This window comes from Glycine soja, chromosome 16, assembly GCF_004193775.1.
Source record: "Glycine soja cultivar W05 chromosome 16, ASM419377v2, whole genome shotgun sequence".
Lineage (NCBI taxonomy): Eukaryota > Viridiplantae > Streptophyta > Magnoliopsida > Fabales > Fabaceae > Glycine > Glycine soja.
In genome coordinates, this window is record NC_041017.1 from 31,941,018 (window position 1) to 31,966,301 (window position 25,284).

Sequence of the window (25,284 nt, forward strand, 5' to 3'; positions counted from 1 at the left end):
GGAGCAGCTTGCCCCATGCACGTGGCCGGCGATGTACAAAAGCTCACAGATATTGTTCAATGATTCGATTTAGTACCTTAGTTTGTCCATCACTTTGAGGGTGATATGCTGAACTCATTCTGAGTTGCGTGCTGCTTGCCTGAAAAAGCTCTTGCCAGAAGCGTCTGACAAATAAGGGATCACGGTCGGAGACCAAGCTCTGAGGGAGGCCATGGAGTTTCACGAAAATGTCCAAGAACAAAGATGTCGTCATCAGAGCAGAATGATTCGAAGGTAGCATTCCCAGGTGGATGCCTTTGGAAAACCGATCAACAACCACTAGTAACACGGTGTTGCCTTGATATGAGGGTAAGCCCACGATAAAATCTAAGGAAAGATCCTCCCAAGGTCTGTGGGGCACAAGAAGAGGGCATAACAGACCCGCCATCTACTTAGCTTCATACTTGGTGGCCTGACACTCCACACAGTTGGCAAAGTCTTGCCCAAACAAAATTGAGTAACGTCGTCTCGAAGCCCTGGCCAAACAAAATTGTCCATGATTCTTGCCAAAGTCTTTGTAACCCCAGTGTGCCCCCCTATTGGTGTTGCATGATACTCCGTGAGTAAAGTAGAATCTATTGGCAAGTCACGAGGTAACCATATGCAACCTTTATTGAGAATCAGGCCCTGTGAGACCTCAAGCCCGGGGTGTTTGGTTGGACAAGTGAGCACCTTTTGAAGGTGGCATTGGTAATCGAAATGATTGTCCAGTTTACGGTGAAGTTCCTTCATGAATGTTAGGCATGGAACAGAGAGAACCATTAACATGGTGGAGTCATGTTTTGGTAAGCGCGACAAGGCATTCACCGCCTGGTTGTGGTTGTCGGAGCGGTAATGAATATCATAATCATACCCCATCAGGCGAGCTAAATACATATGTTGCTCCGGGGTTTGAATCACTTGGTTCAACAACTCCTTAAGGCTGCGATGATCTGTCACAATGTTGAAGTGGTGCCCTAGAAGGTACTGTCGCCATTTCTTCACCGTCGTGGTGATTGCGGCGAGCTCGCGCACATAAGTCAAGGCATGCATGAGTTTCAGGCTGATGGGTTTACTGAAGAAGGCTACGGGGTGTCCATGCTATGAGAGGACGACACCCATGCCAATTCCTGATGCATCTGTCTCAACGGTGAATGGGAGCTTGAAGTCTGGCAAGGCTAAGACCAACGCTGTGGATAAAGCTTGCTTCAATTTATCAAAATCTACTTGAGCTTGAGGTGACCACTGGAAGGGTTCGACGGTGGTGGTTTTGACCAAGGGTGCAGCAATGGTTTCATACCCGTGGATAAAGTGATGGTAGAACCCAGCGAGGCCCAGAAAGCTCCGAAGGGCTTTAATGGAACACAGAGGGAGCCATTGTTGAATTGTAGTAATTTTGGAAGCAACTGGTTCAATCCCTTTATGCGAGACCAGGTGGTTGGGGTATGTTGGATCGAGTGGCCTCAGAATAATTAAGAAGGGGGGTTGAATTAATTATTCCTAAACCTTTACTAATTAAAAAATTACTCTTTTTAAGACTTTTACTAAATTGTTAAGAGAATGAGGAGTAGAAGAGAAACTTAACAAAAAGTAAAAGCGGAAATTAAATGCACAGCAGAAAGTAAAAGAGTAGGGAAGAAGAAAACAAACACACAATAGTTTTTATACTGGTTCGGCAACAACCTGTGCCTACATCCAGTCCCCAAGCGACCTGCGGTCCTTGAGATTTCTTTCAACCTTGTAAAAATCCTTTTACAAGCAAAGATCCACAAGGGATGTACCCTCCCTTGTTCTCTTTGAACCTAGTGGATGTACCCTCCACTAGAACTGATCCACAAGAGATGTACCCTCTCTTGTTCTCAGTCAAACCCAAGTAGATGTACCCTCTACTTATACACAAAGGATGTACCCTCCAATGTGTTAAGACAAAGATCTCAGGCGGTTAAACCTTTGATACTTTGTGAATGGGGATGCAAAAGAATTCTCAGGCGGTTAGTCCTTTGAACACTTTTGTATTAGGGAAAGGGAAGAATCAAAAGAATTCTCAGACTGTGTCGTTTTGATTTCTTTGACAAGGGAGAAGGGAGACACACAATAATTCAGGCGGTTAGTCCTTTGTTCTTTTGGAAAAAGGGAGAAGAGAGTCACAAAAAGAATTCAGGCGGCTAGTCCTTGGCGAATTCTTTTTGGCAAAGGGAGAAGTGAATGAAAAGATGAATAACACAAGTTTTTAAGGTTTAGAAAACCAGAAAACTTCAGAAAGCTTTTGGTACAAAGAAGAAGAAGAAGTTCAAAGAGATTCAAGGCTTGTAAAGGATTGTATGAATAAGTGTTCAAGATTTTTTAAAAAATGCAAAACAAAGTCTTGCTTTTATAGACTCTTCATGTCTGGTCAAGAGGACCATTTAGAAGAGTTATAACTTTTAGAAAAACTTAAAACCAATTTGAAAAAGTCAAAAACCATTTGAAGAGTTACATCTTTTGATTTATTCAGAAACAGTCACTGGTAATCGATTACCAAATAAGTGTAATCGATTACACAAAGCTTTTATGTGAAAGGATGTGACTCTTCACATTTGAATTTAAGAACAATCTGGTAATCGATTACCAGAGAGTAAAAACTCTTTGGTAAACATGTTTTGAGAAAAATCATGTGCTATTTAATTTTTGAGAAAAACTTTTCATACTTATCTTGATTGAGCCTTCTCTTGATTCTTGAATCTTGAGTCTTGAATCTTGATCTTGATTCTTGAGATCTTGAACCTTGAATCTTGATTCTTGAGATCTTGAACCTTGAATCTTGATTCTTGACTCTAAACTTTCTTCTTGAGTCTTGAATTCTTCTTGATTTACTTGAGTTGTTCTTTGATTGATCTTTGATTCACTTGAGTTGTTCTTTGATTGATCTTTGAGCTTTTTGTCATCACCATTGTCATCATCTTTTGTTATCATCATTGTTATCATCAAAACACCTTTGAATCACCTTTGATTCACCATGAAGCTTTGCTTCTACAGGGTATTCAACCTGGGATTAAGCAAACAAACATTTAGAGAATTTTAAAACGAATTGATTATCAACTAGCACTTGAAATGTTGTTTCTAGATAGTGAAGGTGATCCTCAGGAGAGCCACTATAAATGAGAATGTCATCGAAAAAGACGATGATGAAGTGTCGGAGGTACGACTAGAAGATCATGTTCATTGTTGCTTGGAATGATGACGACATATTACACAAACCAAATGGCATTACTTTGAATTCGTAATGGTCATGGTGTGTTCTGAAAGCTGTTTTAGGAGTGTCCATCGCATTCATTCGAATGTGGTGGTAGCCCTGTAACAGGTCGAGCTTCGAGAAGTAACACGTACCGCCAAGTTCATCCAAGAGTTCGTCCACTGTGGGAATTGTGAATCAATCCTTAATAGTGAGGGCATTCAAGGCTCGGTAATCTACACAGAACCTCCACGAGCCATCGTGTTTCTTTACCAACAGCACCAGTGAAGAAAACGGGCTGGTGCTAGGTTGTATCAACCTTTTTTGGAGCATGAAGTCCACTTGCAGTTCAATTTCATGCTTCTGGTAATGGGGGTACCAGTATGGACACACATTGACCGGTGTTGACTACGGAAGGAAGTGTATGTGTGGTTTGTGTCTCGCGCCGACGGTAAGGCCTGTCGACTTTGAAATAAAGAGCTAAACTTAGTGAGTAAAGCTCATAACTCAAGGGAGAATTCAGTAGTGGGTTCTGGTGACGTGTCCGCATGGACCATAGTGACATGGAAACATGTGCCATTGTCGAGTTTACGACATAACTGTCAAAGTTGATGTAGAGTCATCATCCCCATTGTAGCGTCCTTATCTCCTCGCAATTTGATAAGGCTACCTTGGTGAAAGAACTGCTTGGTTAAAGTGTTATAATCGATGAGCACGGGGCCTAGTGATTGAAACCATTGAATGCCCAAAATGACATTGGCACCGGCAATGGGCAAGACGTAAAGGTCTACCGTGAAGGAGGCTGGCTGTAGGTCGATGGTGACCGCCTCACAAAGCCAACAACACTCCAATTGTTGGCCGTTACCCACCATAACCGAAAAAGGAGTAGTGGTGCAAAAAGAAAGTCTGAGTTGGGTGACGAGGTGCTGTTGGATAAAATTATGGGTGCTCCCAACGTCCACCAGGAGGAGCACCGCCTGGTCGAAAATCATACCCACGACTCTGAGGGTTTTGGGTACCAAATGGCCCGCTAGGGAATTAAGGCTTAGTTGGGCTGGGGTTGGGTCGGGTTCACTGGACGGGTCAAGGGGGTTCATAAAAGGAAGAGAAGGGTTAGCTGGGTCTTCCTCGTCCGCGATTAAGAGGAAAACCCTAGAGGCACAGCGGTGTCCTTTATGGTACCTCTCATCGCATGTGAAACAGAGTCCACGCTTACGGCATGAGGCTATTTCTTCAGGGGAGAGGCGCTTTAGGGTTGGGGGTGGTTGTTGGGGAGGAGGCCGCGGTGGGGAAGGTAACAGTGGTGGCAAGGAAGGATTGCAAGGGGGTGGTATAGTTGAGGGTGGTGGGCGTGGTCGCGGTGGTGGTGGGCGATGGTCCAGAAGTTTCTCCTCGTGCAGGCGCGCCAGACTAGAAGCCTGGGCCACCGTCAACGGTTGGTGGATTTGAACTTCACGGTGGATGTCGGGCGAGAGACCGGACACGAAACAACTGAGGAGGAAGGAGGGAGGAAGCTCGACAACGCGATTCACGAGTTCCTCGAACTCCGACAGGTATTGGCTTACTGTTCCTTTCTGCGTGAGCTTGAAAAGAGAACCCGTAAGGTCCTCATATTGTGAAGGGGCGAAACGAGCTTGTAAAGCTTGTAAGAAGGCATGCCAAGAGGTGATTTGGTCGTTGCTTGTCATCCATTGGAACCAAGCAAGGGCCCTATCCTCCATGTAAAAAGTTGTAATGGTTAATCGTTCATACTCTGGGGTTCCATGATATTCAAAATATTGGGTGATTTTGAAAATCCACCCTAATGGGTCAGTGCCATTGAACCGGGGAATTTCTAATTTCATTTTGTGGGTTGTTGCAGGTATAGGACGAGGTGGAGGAAACAGAGGGAAAGAAGCTGAAGGGGAAGTGAGGATGGGGGAAACACGACTCAGGAATTCATCAATTTTATGGGTCATGATTAAATGTTGGTAAGACGAACCAAGGCATCTTCCAGCCGGTCGGGGGGACCATTGGTATTGCCAGAATCGGCCATGGAAACAATAACGAGAGCACCAAATGATAGGCTCGAGATTCAGAAACTGGTTTAAAGGCCAACACCTCTAGAATAGAAGAAGAAGACAAGGAATGAAAAGATAAGTATTCAAATTTCTCATTACATGCTTGCTTATTGCATTGCTTATTTTATAGTGCTTCCTAGTAACTGAATTGTACTAATTGATTCCCTAGGAATATTACACTAAAGGAATTTGTTAGGCTGCTCCCTGATAGCAAATAGCACTAAGGCAAGCAAGGATCCTAAGCTTTTGTCCGTTTCTTCATACATAGTCTCTGAGGTAAGCTGATTTTGTGAGCTTCCTTTTGGGCTTGTCCTCTATTTGCACCTCTGTTTTTGCTGTTGTCTCTTTTGTTGCTGTTGAGTCTTGTTTTGTATCAACTAGGTCTCGGTTGTTGTGCTGTCTCCACCTGAAGAGACGAGGAAGGAGGTTGTTCCATTGTGAAAGAACAACAAATTCACACACAGAAAAAAATGAGAAAGAGAAAGATGATTTTTTTTTCTTTCAGGCTTTTGAGAGAGTTTAGCTGAGTGTGAGAAAGTGGAGAGAGTTGGTGAGTTTATAAGGTGTGAGGAATTGCGATGGATACGCCAAATTATGAGTCAATTAGAAGAGCTGTGTCGCGTATTCGCGTGGTTTTTAGTGTTGAGTGGCAATCCTAATCCATTTGTCAACGTGGGTTCATCAAATTTTATTATTTTCACACTACGTAACTTTAACCAAAATATTGTTGGACATTGAATGTCAAAGACTATTTATGAGGGCCAATTAATTCTCTTATTAATGTAATCTTTATTGATTCATTTACCGGCTTTGAAAGGTAAAAAAAAAAAACGTTTTAAAATTAAATGAAAAAATATTCAAAAACATTTGTGACGATGAAATGTACGTTATCCGTTTCTTTTGAAAAGATTCCACCCATTGTAAATTATGAATAAGATATGTGTCTATAATGAAAGAAATAAAATACGGTGTTGCAATTTTATTTAATGCATGCCAAGATTGAGGAAAAAGTGAATGTTGTTTATCAAAAAGATGAAAAGTTTTCCGTAATAGCAAAAGCCTTAAAGAAAGAAATACAATTTTTTAGGTAACAATAATAAATAATTAAATTAACAATTAAAATCATAAATTTTATACAAAATTTATCCTAATTTATATATCAGATAAATTAAGTCACATTATAGTATTATGCAAAAGAAACAAAAAACGGTATTAAACAATTAATTTACAAATATTGTATGGAACAATATTGAAAAGTATAATAAACATAAAATTCAAATACATTTTTATTAAAGAGTTATTTTCATTTGAGAGGAAAGATTTTAAAATAAATAAAAAAGTAATCCAGTGTCACAAAATAAGTTTAATTACTTATTTAGTTTCTATAGTTTTTAAACTTATTTATTATACTTTATATAATTAATTTGTGAATTTTAGTCCCCCATAAGTGTATTTTTAGTCTCCCAAGTTTAATAAGTGAATTTGTTTAATTCCTAGGTTTATATTTTAATTCCCAAGATGTCTTTGTCATTAATTTTTTTTAACTTCATTAGTTAAATTTTTTTAACACAAGGACCTTTTAAAAATTAAAATGTAAACGTCAAGGAACTAAAAAATTCACTTATTAACTATCAGGATTAAAATGGATAGATTTGAAAACTATAATAATTAAATGAGTAATTAAACCTAAAAAATAATTAAAAAATTATTTTACGATTGCATATTTTGTAATTAATTCATACTCTACATAGCTACCAAAGTAACTTGGTAGATAAATATGTTACAAAAATATATTATTTTTAATTTTAAAAAAAGAATTAGGAATTGTTATGTCGGTCTTTGATTCATTGGTTGAGCAAATAAGTATAAATAAAAATTTTAAAACTATATATTTTGTGACTATATATATTTTTCAATAAGTATTTTGGTTGTTAAATTCTTTACAACAACATATTATTATTATTATTATTATTATCTTCATTATCATTATCAATATCGTTATTGTTGTTGTTGTTATTATTATTATTATTCAATAATCTTTTATTATTCATAAGTTGCATCATCTTGTTATGTTGCAGGTGACCCTCCTTCAACTTCATAAGCCTAGGTCTTCAAATTTCAACCTCTAACTCATCGATATGTATTACAAAAGTGAAGGAAAAGCTTTTTCCCAGATTATCCAAAGAACACAACTACAAGTTTGTTTTATTGGGGTCAAACACAATAGGAAACAAAAGAAAAAAAATACCATGAGAAAGAAACATATTTAAAATACAAGATGGTGAATTTGAAAGAGTCTAAGGATTCTTAGAGCACCTATAAGTGGAAAGTCAATTCCACAAGTCTAGCAAGATATAATAATTTTTGTTTCTAGATATAAAGATCGACATGATTCACGTGCAACATTTTTAAATCGAGACATGTGCAAATTCTCATTTTGACATGGATTAGGAAGTGACCTTTTTGCTTGTTTCCTACCTAAATTTGATCCTTAATAGATGGAGCCTCACCAACATTAGAGTTACATTTTTGAAAATTTATTTTTGCTAACTTACCTCATTCAAAAGTTTTTAAAACTTTTTGTTACCCCCGATTGTCACCCAACATTAACAATCCCTTTAAATTCCACAACATCAAAGTTTCTTGATTTTTGTTGTTTCTTATTTTTAGTAACAACAGTCAAATCTCTATACAATTCCTCATTTGCCCCTTATTTCCTCTATTACTATTAATATCTCATTAATGTTAGGGTTGATTGTCATTCTGTCATTGGGTTCCCTACATTTTGTTCATGTTCTTGTGAATTGATGACCAACCTTTGTGCTTCAACCTTAATGTGTGAACAACTACCCTCTCTAGCTAGGACTATACAATTCCATACCATCGTGGTTTGTTGATTTTTGTTGTTTCTTTTTTTAGTAACAACAATCCAATCTCCAAACAATTCCTCTTCTACCCTTTATTTCCCTTGTCACCATTAATGACCTCATTAATCTTAGGGTTGATTGTCATGTTGCCAATGGGTCCCCCACATTCTGCTCATGTTCTTGTGAATTGAAAACCTAGCATTTGTGTTTCAACCTTAGTGTTCCCTATGGCTATATGATTCCACAACACCACGGGTTCTTGATTTTTGTTGTTTCTTACTTTTAGTAACAACAATCCTATCTTCATACAATTCCTCATTTGACCTTTATTTGCATTATCTTTATTAATGACCTCATTAATGTCAAAGTTGATCGCTATGTTCTCATTAGGTCCCTATATTTTTCTCATGTTCTTGTGAATTGACTACTGGTCTTAGTGCTTCGGCCTTAATGTGTAGAAACGTATTATCTCTATGACGATACGATTCACATCTTTTGCACATATATGAAGACCTTCATATTCTACATTGAACCAAAATTGTGGAACCACACTTTGTTAAAGTAGAACCATTTTCTAAACTAAAATGTTTTAATGGAAACAAACTTTTGAGAAGTAAATTCTAAATCTTGCTACTAATGATTTGCTTTGAGTACTTGAATTAAGACAAGACTTGATCAAGAAGTGTCAAGAAAAGGTGTGAAACATTAATTTGCATCATTCCCACACTCCAGGCAAAGACTTTACAACATAAGAAGCAAGAATACTAGAAGGAAAGTTGATCATAAACATGAAAGACTAATTATGCTTTCTCAAATCAAAGTGTAACAAGATTAAAAGTTGTGTATGATCAGAAGCATGATTTAAAGATATCTTTAGTCAAGAGTAGTATCAAAATATACACATGGCTTGAATATCATCAAAAGTGGAACTGTTGAGCAAAAGAAATAAGACATTGAAGTTTATACTGTTCAAAAGCCCAAACCAAAAATAAAGTTAGATGTCATGTATCAGTGTTATAAAGTACTGAATCAAAAGTAACAAGTTCTACAAAAGACATGCAATAAATTCATAAAAACAAAACTTAGAAAAGATTATAAACAAAGAAACAAGAAGAAGAAAAGATCATTGTATCAATATTGCAATTACCATAAGAAATGCTACAAAAAGATTCTACAAAAAGAATAGCTGAAGAAGAAAAAAAAGGCATCAGTCACTAACAATAGCAAGCATCAACTATCACAATTTCAAATTCAAATTGTGCAAGTTGTATGATAAACTACTTTTTGAGTGATAGTATGTGTGTGTTTTTGTGTCATTTCCATGCATTTTTTTTTTTGCAGAACTCACGTTTGAACACTAGTTTTGTCTTGTAAAAGTATAGTTGCTCAATAAAGTGAAAGATTTGAAAATTACATGTTTTCTAAGGATTTGAAGAACTCCGTCACCTGACTACGACCGTGGTAGATTCATCACAGTCATCGTAAGCATTACGACCATGACAAAATGATGACATCCCATTTGAACAACATCAACTTTTGAAAACGATCATGGTGAATTCATTAGGACCATAGTCCACACCATAAGGGTTGTAGTTGTTCCACAACACACCAAAGCTTCAACATCACAAGTTTTAATTTCGACCACAACTGTGGTGGAGTTTAGCACGGTTGTAGTGTCTCTTTTCTAGATGATATCTTTAGGAAACAATAAATAAGGATTTTTTTTTGACATATTTTACCTAATTTACGAATTTTAGAGCACTCTGAGGGGTTTTGAGAGTTTTGAAGTATGGACAACACTGTGAAGATGAATCATGATCATCGTTTTTACCTTGTGGTATGTCTACGCTAATTTCTTATTGGCTTTCTACTTTTGTTTTGATCATAAGCATCATCCAAGTTTGACAGTTATGATGTAACTGTCCAATTCTACCCTTTTCTATGTTCTTAATGAAATTCCTTAGTATGTTTTGTTAACTAATCATCTTTCTCATTTTTATTGTTTATTGAAAATTGATCAATCTTGTGCTTAATCAAATGTATTGTGGTGATCATCTGTGTATGTTTGGTAGACATAGGTAGAGACCATTTTACACCAAATTATATGATCAAATTGTTTGGATAATCTTCTATGGATTAATTAATCCTTAATTGATCAACCTTTGGAATTGGTTATAACCTTTGACTTAAATCAATATATATCTATAATCAATTAAGTATTGGTTTAAAGAAAAAAGAAACATTAGACCTTGATCATAGGCTTTTGATTGACTTTGGGAATCAATAATTAAATGTGGTAAGAATTTCATATGAAATATAATTAGGGAAAAATTTGTTAGAGTCTACTCACACCAACATTTTATTAATATTTTTTTTTCAGCAAATAAAACTCGATTATTTAAAAAAATAACAAAAAGCTGTAACAGTTTGTTTTGTTTTTATTTTTTTTTATCGGCCGAAAAGCTGTAACGGTGTAACCCTTTCGGTCCTCTCCCTCTGCTGCGAGTCAAATAAAGTGAGTTTTCTTGATTAAATTTGACACCATAGGCCCCAATCCCATGGTTGCCAATTGCTGTGCATAAACGAACGAAGGAAAAAGAAACGGAGAAAAAGGCACCTTTTCACCAAAGTAGTCGACACAAAATATACTTCCTCTCTTCTTCTCCTAATACACTCCAAAATTTTGCCTCCCTCAATCGTCATTGCTTCTAGAACATATACTTCCTATCTCTTTATCCCCTGAAACAATCCCAAATTTTCTCCATATAATTTAGCCTAGGTTTCTAATTCAAGATAAATCAAATCCAACTCAACTATTAGAATCACTATATATATATATATATATATATATATATATATATATATATATATATATATATATATATATATATATATATATATATATATATATATATATTATCCAAAACGTATACGTAAATGATGACATCCACAAAGATTAAATTTAGTAAAATGACCACATTATCCGTTAGAATTAGGATACAAAAAATGCAGAAAGTAAACCCAACTTCGTTAATGGATAGACATAGCCATTCATAATTATCAATTAGTTATCCTTAAAGAACACATGCAACGTAAAAAATGGGTAGTTTTTGCCACCATTAGCTAATTACTATACGATACAAATCCTATTATTATCTTAAATTTTGAACCACTCATCCCAATGTTAAAAGTCATATATAAACTCTCCAACCCTCTCACATTTACACACACTCCTCCTCCTCCTCGAGGCCTTCACAGAGAGAAAGAGAAAACATTTCAAAAAAAATAAAAGAAATAAGCCTCTTTCTCTCTCTGAATTTCTAAGCCTCTCTCACAACAATGGAGGAGCCACAACCAGGACCCAACCCGTTACGCAAAATGATTTTGGTGTCATCAATGGCGGCCGGTATCCAATTCGGGTGGGCCCTACAGCTCTCCCTTCTCACCCCATACGTTCAAACCCTAGGTGTCCCGCACGCTTGGGCCTCATTTATTTGGCTATGTGGCCCGATATCTGGGCTGCTGGTGCAGCCCATTGTGGGCTACAGCAGCGACCGATGTCAATCCAGTTTCGGCCGCCGCCGTCCCTTTATCCTAGCCGGGTCTTTGGCCGTCGCCATTGCCGTGTTCCTAATTGGTTACGCGGCCGATATAGGACACGCGACAGGCGACGACCTGACCCAAAAGACCCGGCCACGTGCAGTGGCGATCTTCGTGATCGGGTTTTGGATCCTCGACGTGGCTAACAACATGCTCCAGGGCCCATGTCGTGCCTTCCTGGGCGACCTCGCTGCCGGGGATGAGAAAAAGACAAAGGCAGCCAACGCCTTCTTCTCTTTCTTCATGGCCGTCGGCAACATCCTGGGCTATGCTGCGGGATCCTACGACGGCCTCCACCGCCTCTTTCCCTTCACGGAAACCGAGGCATGCAACGTCTTCTGCGCAAACCTCAAGAGTTGCTTCTTCTTTGCTATCGTCCTCCTGGTGGTCCTCACCACCTTGGTGCTGATTACCGTGAAAGAAACTCCCTACACGCCAAAGGCAGAGAAGGAAACCGAAGATGCAGAGAAGACACACTTCTCGTGCTTCTGCGGAGAACTTTGTCTTGCATTCAAGGGGCTGAAGAGGCCAATGTGGATGTTGATGTTGGTGACCGCCGTGAACTGGATAGCGTGGTTCCCTTACTTCTTGTTTGACACCGATTGGATGGGTCGTGAGGTGTACGGTGGTGACGTGGGGCAGAAGGCGTACGATTCGGGAGTTCATGCAGGTTCTCTAGGGCTAATGTTGAATGCGGTGGTGTTGGCTGTGATGTCATTGGCAATTGAACCGTTGGGGCGTGTGGTTGGGGGAATCAAGTGGTTGTGGGGAATCGTTAACATCTTGTTGGCTATATGCTTGGGAATGACCGTTCTCATCACAAAGATCGCTGAGCATGAACGTCTTCTTAACCCTGCTTTGGTTGGGAACCCTTCCCTCGGTATCAAAGTTGGTTCCATGGTTTTCTTCTCTGTCCTTGGAATCCCTCTTGCGGTAAATACACTTTAACTTGTTTCTTATAAAAAATAAATTGGACCTGACTAGTAATGCATATCAATTTTATTTTACCTAAACCTAAACTAATTAGTGCTTTCTTTGGGTGTAACCAGATTACTTTCAGTGTCCCATTTGCTCTAGCATCTATATACTCCAGCACTTCCGGAGCAGGCCAAGGTAATAATTAAGCAAAACACAAAGTCATATCATTACTCTCTTCAAAAAATTATTTCTTTTTCAAAAGTTAAGCTTTATCAAAAGATTTGTTAAACAAAGTTTTAGATAGACAAAAAAAGGTATATAGTTTTTTATTATGGAAATTGACCAGAAGATATAATTTCACATAGACCAAAATGTATAACATTTATTTCTGTTTCAAAAAAAATTTCAGGTCTATCTTTGGGTGTGCTTAATATTGCAATTGTCGTTCCACAGGTTAGAATCCATTTAGTGCTTCATAAATATGGCATTTGATTACATTATTCCGCAAGTGGTATAATATATTGAATTTGGCGTGAAATAGAATAAAAAAAAAATCTAACGATGAATTACCTATTTGGTTTATACAGATGATAGTATCAACCATAAGTGGACCATGGGATGCCTTGTTCGGCGGTGGAAACTTGCCTGCATTCGTGTTGGGTGCGGTGGCCGCCGTCGTGAGTGCAATATTAGCAGTTCTTCTGCTGCCAACTCCAAAGAAAGCTGATGAGGCCAGGGCTTCTAGCCTCAACGTGGGAGGTTTCCATTAGTGTGTCTATTATAGGGCTTTACATGCTTCACTTTCAACCCTACTTTGATATGCGAAAAAGGACTGAGTGTTTAGATTCGAAGTGGGATGCATGTGTATATAAGGTATTAGACATGGGTTTTAGATTTAATATCGATCTTTTGTAATTAAAATCAGTTTTAAACTCAAACAGGTTTGGTATCCTAAATACCCATTATTCGAATATTTTTTTTATCAAATTTTAATTATAATATTATTCGTATATTTAAAAATATTAATTTATTACTCAAATTAATTATATAAAATAAATTAATTAAAATAATAATAACTAATTAATTGGATATAATAAAAAACAGAGACATGCAGTTAGAAAGCTTTTTAGAATGAACTAGGAACCCCCAATTGAGACACATAATCTTTTCCTTAAATCAGTTGCCTAAATGGGAATTGACTTGTTGGAGCATAATCGTCTCCATGGTTAGGCAGCCCCAATATTCACATCATCAACTCTTAAATTCACAAAATTCAAATAATTTTAAATAGTTGACAATATAAATTTTAGAATTCTAAGCCTAATATAACCTACATATAAATGGTTAATCAAATATATAGTAGAATTTAGAATACTTAACATTTGTATAAAATTACATGTCGTCTGAAATAATTCTTAAATTCATTATTGAGAAATTCAAAGAATATATTTATTTTACACACTTTAATCCATTATTTAAAAGAATGTGTTTATAGCACTTTTATTTATTATTTTACTCGATCTCATGGAAGTTTTCTATTAATAACTAAAAAGAATGCCCTTGTTAATTAATTGGGCCCAAACCCAATAAACATACATGTTAGTTATGTTTCAAAAAATTATATTTTTTAATCAGACAAATATTACTTTATTAGTTCACTAAAAATATTAATAGGAAGAATTTGAACCTACACTCCTTTTTCTTCTCTTTTTCATTGATCCTTAAGTGCCTCCTTCTCATTCATCTAGCCAATCATATATCTCCTAAAAAATTATATAGTATTATATGCTCTCATTGAAAATTTGTTAAACTACTCATTTAACCCATTTTACGAACCCAAGATCACCCATCCATAAAATATAGATTAATCCAAAAAATAATCTTTATTGATTCATTTACCGGCTTTGAAACGTAAAAAAAATGTTTTAAAATTAAATGAAAAAATATTCAAAAATATTTGTCACAATAAAATGTACGTATCCGTTTCTTTTGAAAATATTCCACCCATTGTAAATTATGAATAAGATATGTGTCTATAATGAAAAAAAAAAAATACGGTGTTGCAATTTTATTTGATGCATGCCAAGATTGAGAAAAAAGTGAATCTTGTTTATCAAAAAGATGAAAAGTTTTCCGTAATAGCAAAAGACTTAAAGAAAGAAATACAATTTTTTAGGTAATAATAATAAATAATTAAATTAACAATTAAAATCATAGATTTTATACAAAATTATCCTAATTTATATATCAGATAAATTAAGTCACATTATTATGTAAAAGAAACAAAAAATGGGATTAAAAAATTAATTTACAAATATTGTATGGAACAATATTGAAAAATATAATAAACATAAAATTCAAATACATTTTTATTAAAAATTTATTTTCATTTGAGAGGAAAGATTTTAAAATTAATCAAAAAAGTAATCCAGTAACACAAATTTGTTATTTAATTAAGATTTTAAGAAGATTAGCTTATAAAACATATATATTTTTAAAATATCAAATATATATTAATGTAATACGTAAAAATGATGAATATATATATATATATATATATATATATATATATATATATAAATTTTAATTATTATTTTTCATAAATTATATTTTAAATGACCAAAATACAATTGCACAATTAGTTCTAATATGGCAACTGTCTCTTATATTTGCGACCAAAAAATGAAATAAGCTAATGTTGTCTCAAAGTTGGTTGTCATATAAAAAATAAGTTTAATTACTTATTAGTTTCTATAGTTTTTAAATTTATTTATTTTAGTTTATATAATTAATAAGTGGATTTTTTTAATCCTGAAGTTTAATAAGTAAATTTGTTTAATTCTTAGGTTTATATTTTAATTCCAAAAATGTCTCTGTCATTAAATTTTTTTAACTTTATTAGTTAAAAAATTTTAACAACAAAGACCTTTTGCGATTTAAAATGTAAACTTGATGAATTAAAAAAATCACTTAATAATTATAAGGACTAAAATAGATAAATTTGAAAATTATAGTAATTAAATGAGTAAGTAAACCTAAAAAATAATTAAAAAATCATTTTGTGATTACAGATTTTGTAATTAATTCGGACTCTATATAGCTACGAAAGTAACTTGGTAGCTAAATCTGTTACAAAAATATATTATTTTTAATTTTAAAAAACAATTAGGGATTGTTATGTCGGTCTTTGATTCATTTGTTGAGTAATAAGTATAAATAATAATTTTAAAATTATATATTTTTCAATAAGTATTTTGGTTGTAAAATTCTTTACAACAACAACATATTATTATTATTATTATTATTCAATAATTTTTTATTATTCATAAGTCGCATCGTCTTGTGTTGCAGGTGACCCTCCTTCAACTTCGTAAGCCTAGGTCTTCAAATTTCAACCTCTAACTCATCAATATGTATTACAAAAGTGAAGAAAAATCTTTTTCCTAGATTATCCAAAGAACATAAATACAAGTTTGTTTTATTGGGGTCAAACACAATAGGAAACAAAAAAACATACCATGAGAAAGAAACATATTTAAAATACAAGATGGTGAATTTGAAAGAGTCTAAGAGGATTCTTAGAGCACCTATAAGTGGAAAGTCAATTCCACAAGTCTAGCAAGATATAATAATTTTTGTTTCAAGATATAAAGATGGACATGATTCATGTGCAACATTTTTTAATCTAGACATAGCAAATTCTCATTTTGACATGGATTAGGAAGTGACCTTTTTGCTTGTTTTCCTCCCTTAATTTGATCCTTAATAGATGGAGCCTCACCAACATTATTATTACATTTTTGAACATTTATTTCTGCTAACTTACCTCCTTCAAAAGTTTTTAAAACATTTTGTTACCACCTGATTGTCGCCCAACATTAATAATCCCTTTAAATTCCCCAACATCACAGTTTCTTGATTTTTGTTTTCTTATTTTTAGTAACAACAATCCAATCTCCATACAATTCCTCATTTGCCCCTTATTTCCTCTATTCCTATTAATATCTCATTAATGTTAGGGTTGATTGTCATTCTACCATTGGGTTCCCTATGTTTTGTCCATGTTCTTGTGAATTGATGGCCAACCTTCGTGCTTCAAGCTTAGTGTGTGAACAACTACCCTCTCTAGGACCATACAATTCCATATCATCGCGGTTTCTTGATTTTTGTTTTTTCTTATTTTTTATGCATCGTTGTATTAGAGTTAAGGAAGCAGATGTGTCAACATACAAAGTTTAGAAGCAACAGGAAACAACCAACAACCAACTATGTGAAAGAGATAGTTTGCAACAATTTGACTTGGACTTTAATTTTCTTCAACAACTAGTGACAAATACTTCTATACTTATCAAGGACCTGAACATATTGAAGCTTATTGAAAGGAAGAAAATTAGGATAAATAATTTAAGATCAAGAAGTCAAGCTATAAAAAGAAATAATTTGCTTCCCAAACACTCTAGGATTTGAAGCCAAATTATTCCAACACATAGAGTGTTTGTAATCACCTCCACTCAAGGATCCTTACTAAAGAGAGCATACCGAAGGTGTCATAGAAGTATGTTATTAAAAAGAACCTTTTAGGAAAGGGAAAAAACTCAAAGGAGCAATTAGGGGATTGTTGCATCTAGAGTTTGAGTGAGCATACTAGTTATTGTGAGTATAGTAGTAATTATTACTTGGGTGAAGCTTGAAGAGAATTTTTGAAAGAATACTTGGATAAAACCTAGAGAGGCTTAGATAATACTAGGTGAAGAGTTTGCAAAGGCTTAAACAATATAAATTAGTGAAAATCCTAAGGAAGTACCTTGTTGTTGGCGCTTTAATTAGCAAAAATCTTATAATTGTAGGGACTGACTGTAATTCAAAGTTGTGAGTCAACCAATATAAATTTTGTGTGTACTGTCTTCCTTTTCATTTATACTTCTCATGCATTAGTCTACTACATTTCCATCAATCTTTTAATAAGTATTATTATTCTTTACACTTAAACAATAATTTTCAAAGAGGTTTTAAGTTTAGAAGCAACATTAGTATTTAACTACAAAAATCAAAATTTGACCATAAGGACCAGATTCTAGATATCTTGAGAAGTAACACCCTTTAAGATATTTAATATACTTTAATTTATCGCTTGATATCTTAAACAAGAAAGGAAGCATCCCCTTCTAATAAACTTTTGATAACCAAGCAAAAACTTGAAGAGATATGTCAAAAGCAGTGTTTTCATTGTGTAGAAAAAGGCCAAGGTTTGTTGAGTGTCACTGTTTAACCCCCTTTTAGTGACCAACAAATTCACTTCACACTTTTCCCATTGCTGGTTGACTCAAATTAATCTCAACACACACTTTTGTAAACTTCGATCCCTCTCAAGGCATCAATGGTTTTAATATTCACCTCCATTTTATAAACTTTCCTATGACTTTGCCATGAAATAAAACCTTGACTTGGCTGCACTCCTCCTCTTTGTCTAGTGGTTTGGGTTTGGTTGGGAGTGGATCATCATGTTATTCTGAATAACTAATGAACACACTTGTTTTTTTTAGAATGATTCAACACTCTTGGAAAATGGATCAAAGGTTTTCTGAGGAAGCCAAAAGATAGGCTCTCTCACATGCAAAGGTTCTAGCCCAAGTTATTATTATATTTTTTCCGCAATCCAAGCAATTGATTTGTTTGATTAGGTTTCGTTTGAGTTTGATTTATTTCTAGCTACGAAGATCAGGTGCCCTTTCCTCAATGAGTCCCAAGCAAGCCATGCCACATTGCATGGGAGGAACTAATCCTTTACTTCCCTTTTGAGTTTCAGATATTCTTCTTTGTTGATCCAGAATTATTACAATATCAAGTAACCCCTAGCTAAGTTTATAATTGTTGTAGCTCCCTAAAAGCTCATATGACTTATGTAAGCAAATTATAACTCTAAATAATCTTAAAATGTATATATTCAGATGTAACTAGCTAAGGTACTCCTTCTAAAAAAGTAATAGGTATACATTGACAAATATTACTTTTGGAATTTGCTAACGTACACCCACTCATTTTTAGAAGTAATATGTTAGCCAACTACAAATATGACTAATCTTGATTAAAATACACATGTGGATAAGTTGCTAAAATACTTCTTCTAAACACGCACGAGTAATAATTATTTTTCGGGCTGAACCTCAACCTCAAAGTCAAATATTGCACTTAACCAGTTCACATACCACACATAATTTTTTTTAATGATGACAATGACATTGTGATGTAACATCTATTAATTTTATTAATAATTAATTTCTATTAAAAAATTTAATTAATTATTATTATTGGAGTTTTTTTTAATTATAAGATTTGAATATAAAATTTGATTAAAAAATATTTTTTATTTATAAGATGTTGGAGTCTACCCACACCAACATTTTATTAATATTTTTTTTTCTGCAAATAAAACTCGATTATTTAAAAAAATAACAAAAAGCTGTAACAGTTTGTTTTGTTTTTATTTTTTTTTATCGGCCGAAAAGCTGTAACGGTGTAACCCTTTCGGTCCTCTCCCTCTGCTGCGAGTCAAATAAAGTGAGTTTTCTTGATTAAATTTGACACCATAGGCCCCAATCCCATGGTTGCCAATTGCTGTGCATAAACGAACGAAGGAAAAAGAAACGGAGAAAAAGGCACCTTTTCACCAAAGTAGTCGACACAAAATATACTTCCTCTCTTCTTCTCCTAATACACTCCAAAATTTTGCCTCCCTCAATCGTCATTGCTTCTAGAACATATACTTCCTATCTCTTTATCCCCTGAAACAATCCCAAATTTTCTCCATATAATTTAGCCTAGGTTTCTAATTCAAGATAAATCAAATCCAACTCAACTATTAGAATCACTATATATATATATATATATATTATCCAAAACTTTTACGTAAATGATGACATCCACAAAGATTAAATTTAGTAAAATGACCACAATATCGGTTAGAATTAGGATACAAAAAATGCAGAAAGTAAACCCAACTTCGCCAATGGATAAACATAGCCATTCATAATTATCAATTAGTTATCCTTAAAGAAAACATGCAACGTAAAAAATGGGTAGTTTTTGCCACCATTAGCTAATTACTATACGATACACATCCTATTATTATCTTAAATTTTGAACCACTCATCCCAATGTTAAAAGCCATATATAAACTCTCCAACCCTCTCACATTTACACACGCTCCTCCTCCTCCTCCTCGAGGCCTTCACAGAGAGAAAGAGAAAACATTTAAAAAAATATAAAAAAAACAAACCTCTTTCTCTCTCTGAATTTCTAAGCCTCTCTCACAACAATGGAGGAGCCACAACCAGGACCCAGCCCGTTATGCAAAATGATTTTGGTGTCATCAATGGCGGCCGGTATCCAATTCGGGTGGGCCCTACAACTCTCCCTTCTCACCCCATACGTTCAAACCCTAGGCGTCCCGCACGCTTGGGCCTCATTTATTTGGCTATGTGGCCCGATATCTGGGCTGCTGGTGCAGCCCATTGTGGGCTACAGCAGCGACCGATGCCAATCCCGTTTCGGCCGCCGCCGTCCCTTTATCCTAGCCGGGTCTTTGGCCGTCGCCATAGCCGTGTTCCTAATTGGTTACGCGGCCGATATAGGACACGCGGCAGGCGACGACCTGACCCAAAAGACCCGGCCACGTGCAGTGGCGATCTTCGTGATCGGGTTTTGGATTCTCGACGTGGCTAACAACATGCTCCAGGGTCCATGCCGTGCCTTCCTGGGCGACCTCGCTGCCGGGGATGAGAAAAAGACAAAGGCAGCCAATGCCTTCTTCTCTTTCTTCATGGCCGTCGGCAACATCCTGGGCTATGCTGCGGGATCCTACGACGGCCTCCACCGCCTCTTCCCCTTCACGGAAACCGAGGCATGCAACGTCTTCTGCGCAAACCTCAAGAGTTGCTTCTTCTTCGCTATCGTCCTCCTGGTGGTCCTCACCACCTTGGTGCTGATTACCGTGAAAGAAACTCCCTACACGCCAAAGGCAGAGAAGGAAACCGAAGATGCAGAGAAGACACACTTCTCGTGCTTCTGCGGAGAACTTTGTCTTGCATTCAAGGGGCTGAAGAGGCCAATGTGGATGTTGATGTTGGTGACCGCCGTGAACTGGATTGCGTGGTTCCCTTACTTCTTGTTCGACACCGATTGGATGGGTCGTGAGGTGTACGGTGGTGACGTGGGGCAGAAGGCGTACGATTCGGGAGTTCATGCAGGTTCTCTAGGGCTAATGTTGAACGCGATGGTCTTGGCTGTGATGTCATTGGCAATTGAACCGTTGGGGCGTGTGGTTGGGGGAATCAAGTGGTTGTGGGGAATCGTTAACATCTTGTTGGCTATATGCTTGGGAATGACCGTTCTCATCACAAAGATCGCTGAGCATGAACGTCTTCTTAACCCTGCTTTGGTTGGGAACCCTTCCCTCGGTATCAAAGTTGGCTCCATGGTTTTCTTCTCTGTCCTTGGAATCCCTCTTGCGGTAAATACACTTTAACTTGTTTCTTATAAAATAAATTGGACCTGACTAGTAATGCATATCAATTTTATTTGACCTAAACCTAAACTAATTAGTGCTTTCTTTGGGTGTAACCAGATTACTTTCAGTGTCCCATTTGCTCTAGCATCTATATACTCCAGCACTTCCGGAGCAGGCCAAGGTAATAATTAAGCAAAACACAAAGTCATATCATTACTCTCTTCAAAAAATTATTTCTTTTTCAAAAGTTAAGCTTTATCAAAAGATTTGTTAAACAAAGTTTTATACAGACAAAAAAAAAGGTATATAGTTTTTTATTATGGAAATTGACCAGAAGATATAATTTCACATAGACCAAAATGTATAACATTTATTTCTGTTTCAAAAAATATTTCAGGTCTATCTTTGGGTGTCCTTAATATTGCTATTGTCGTTCCACAGGTTAGAATCCATTTAGTGCTTCATAAATATGGCATTTGATTACATTATTCCGCAAGTGGTATAATATATTGAATTTGGCGTGAAATAGAATAAAAAAAATCTAACGATGAGTTACCTATTTGGTTTATACAGATGATAGTATCAACCATAAGTGGACCTTGGGATGCCTTGTTCGGCGGTGGAAACTTGCCTGCATTCGTGTTGGGTGCGGTGGCCGCCGTCGTGAGTGCAATATTAGCAGTTCTTCTGCTGCCAACTCCAAAGAAAGCTGATGAGGCCAGGGCTTCTAGCCTCAACGTGGGAGGTTTCCATTAGTGTGTCTATTATAGGGCTTTACATGTTTCACTTTCAACCTTGCTTTGATATGGGAAAAAGGACTGAGTCTTTAGATTCGAAGTGGGTGTATGCATGTGTATATTAGATATTAGACATGGGTTTTAGATACTTCCATAGCCACTTTATGTCCAAGAACAAACATTAATTTGTAAACTTTGGTGCGACAATTATAGCGAATAGAAAATCATTTAACATGCATCTTTTTATTTCACACATTAAAAAAATATTATACTAAATATATATATATATATATATATATATATATTATCATATTATAAAAGAAATATTTGAAAAGTAGAGTATATAATTTGTCCTAGCCTTTTCATCAATATATGTATATTTTTTATTTTGATGTGTATTTCACTCCAATCATCTCCAATCAATGTCTTTTATTTTTATTTTTAAATTAAATTTTAATAATTTTTTTAAAATCTTATCAGTTAAGAATAATATTATATTAAAATTTAAATTTTTTATTTTAAAGTTAAAATATAATTTACATATTGAAATATATGTGTTTATAATAAATTTTAATTATAGTATATATAATTTGTAAAATATATATTAATTATATTTGTTTATAATAAACTACATTCAATACCGATCTTTTGTAATTAAAATCAGTTTTAAACTCAAAAAGGTTAATTTGGAATCCTAAATACCCATTATTCAAATATTTTTTTAATCGATTTTTAATTATAATATAATTTTTATTTTTAAACCATATTAATTTATTACTAAAATTAATTATATAAAATAAATTTATATTATTTACAATGTACGAATTAAAATAATAATTACTGATAAATTGGATATAATAAAAAATTGAAACGTGCATGGTTTGGATTCAAGGAATATCAAATCAAGTTCATTTTTAAACTAATTTTTTAAATTGTATTTCAAAATGGAACCACTCTACTTTTGTCAAAACCTGTTTGGTTTTTGTTGAATTGGTTTTAAGAAAAATCGGTTATAGTTATTTTAAATTACGATTTCAAAAACAATTATTTACAATTTTTCTTTACTCTAAATGTTATTGTGAGTAGCATAGCTTAGATACCTCGGTCACTCACACAACTGTTAGAAAGCTTTTTAGAATGAACTAAGAACCCCAATATTGTCTTGTTGCCTAAATGGGAATTGTCTTGTTGGAGCATAATCTTTTCCTTAAATCAGTTGCCTAAATGGGAATTGTCTTGTTGGAGCATAATCGTCACAATGGTTAGGCAACCCCAATATTCACACCATCAACTTTTAAATTCACAAAATTCAAATAATTTAAATAGTTGACAATATAAATTTTAGAATTCTAAACCTAATATAACCTACATATAAGTGGTTAATCAAATATATAGTAGAATTTAGAATACTCAACATTTGTATAAAATTACATGTCGTCTAAAATAATTCTAAAATTCATTATTGAGAAATACAAAGAATATATTTATTTTACACATTTTAATCCATTATTTAAAAGAGTGTATTGGTAACACTTTTATTCATTAATTTACTCGATCCATGGAAGTTTTCTACTGATAACTAAAAAAAATGCACTTGTTAATTAATTGGGCCCAAACTCAATAAACATACATGGTAGTTATGTTTCAAAAAATTATATTTTTTAATCAGACATGTATTACTTTGTTAGTTTACTAAAAATATTAGTAGGAAGAATTTGAACCTATCACATTTTTCTTCTCTTTTTCATTGATCCTTAACTGCTTCCTTCTCATTTATCAAGCCAATTATATATCTCCTAAAAAATTGTATAATATTATACGCTCTCATTGAAAATTTGTTAAACTACTCTTTTAACCTATTTTACGAACACAAGATCACCAATCAATAAAATACAGATTAATCCAAAAAATTCTAACATAGGTATCGTACTATTTTTGTTATGATACCACAAATATTTTCTAATAGACAATTATATTTAAATTAAGTAAGACTATTATTGATCGTAAGATATGTGTCTATAATGAAAAAAATAAAATACGGTGTTGCAATTTTAGATGCATGCCAAGATTGAGGAAAAAGTGAATGTTGTTTATCAAAAAGATGAAAAGTTTTCCGTAATAGCAAAAGACTTAAAGAAAGAAATACAATTTTTTAGGTAATAATAATAAATAATGAAATTAACAATTAAAATCATAGATTTTATGCAAAATTTCTCCTAATTTATATATCAGATAAATTAAGTCACATTATAGTATTATGTAAAAGAAACAAAAAATGCGATTAAAAAATTAATTTACAAATATTGTATGGAACAATATTGAAAAGTATAATAAACATAAAATTCAAATACATTTTTATTAAAAATTTATTTTCATTTGAGAGGAAAGATTTTAAAATAAATCAAAAAAGTAATCCAGTGACACAAAATTGTTATTTAATTAAGATTTTGAGAAGATTAGCTTATAAAACATATATATTTTTAAAATATCAAATATATATATTAATGTAATACGTAAAATTGATGAATATATATATATATATATAAATTTTAATTATTATTTTTCATAAAGTATATTTTAAATAACCAAAATACAATTGCACGATTAGTGCTAATATGGTAACTGTCTCTTATATTTGCGACCAAAAACAGCAGTAAACTAATGCGGTCTCAAAGTTGGTTGTGATATAAAAAATAAGTTTAATTAGTTATTTAGTTTTTATAATTTTTAAACTTATCTATTTTAGTTTATATAATTAATAAGTGGATTTTTAGTTCCGCAAGTTTAATAAGTGCATTTTTTAGTCCTGAAATGAATTTATTTAATTCTTAGGTTTATATTTTAATTCTTAAAATGAATTTGTCATTAATTTTTTTTAATCCGTTAGTTAAAATTTTTTAACGACAAAGACTTTTTGAGAATTAAAATGTAAACTTTAGAAACTAAAAAATTTACGGACTAAAATTGATAAATTTAGAAACTATACTAATTAAATGAGTAATTAAACCTAAAAATTAATTTAAAAATCATTTTATGATTGCAGATTTTGTAATTAATTCAGACTCTATATAACTACCAAAGTAACTTGGTAGCTAAATCTGTCACAAAAATATATTATTTTTAATTTTTTAAAAAAAGAATTAGGGATTGTTATGTCGGTCTTTGATTCATTAGTTGAGTAATAAGTATAAATAATAATTTTAAAATTATATATTTTTAGTGACTATATTTTTCAATAAATATTTTGGTTGTTAAATTCTTTACAACAACAACATATTATTATTATCATTATCAATATTATTATTATTATTATTATTATTATTTAATAATTTTTTATTATTCATAAGTCGCATCGTCTTGTTATGTT

General features: G+C 33.9%; 2 protein-coding genes across 2 annotated transcripts; both read left to right on the forward strand.

Moving 5' to 3' along the window:
* Positions 1-11,402: 11,402 nt before the first annotated feature.
* On the forward strand, positions 11,403-13,595 carry LOC114390466 (sucrose transport protein SUC8-like). The gene is made up of 4 exons (XM_028351205.1): positions 11,403-12,689; positions 12,806-12,869; positions 13,084-13,127; positions 13,262-13,595. The coding sequence occupies exons 1-4, from the start codon at positions 11,496-11,498 to the stop codon at positions 13,442-13,444; spliced, it is 1,485 nt and encodes a 494-aa protein (XP_028207006.1). The 5' UTR covers positions 11,403-11,495; the 3' UTR covers positions 13,445-13,595.
* Positions 13,596-19,883: 6,288 nt separating this feature from the next.
* LOC114390450 (sucrose transport protein SUC8-like) lies at positions 19,884-22,155 on the forward strand. The gene is made up of 4 exons (XM_028351190.1): positions 19,884-21,183; positions 21,298-21,361; positions 21,578-21,621; positions 21,754-22,155. Exons 1-4 carry the CDS (start codon positions 19,990-19,992, stop codon positions 21,934-21,936), a joined length of 1,485 nt encoding a protein of 494 aa, XP_028206991.1. The 5' UTR covers positions 19,884-19,989; the 3' UTR covers positions 21,937-22,155.
* The last annotated feature ends 3,129 nt before the right edge of the window (positions 22,156-25,284 follow it).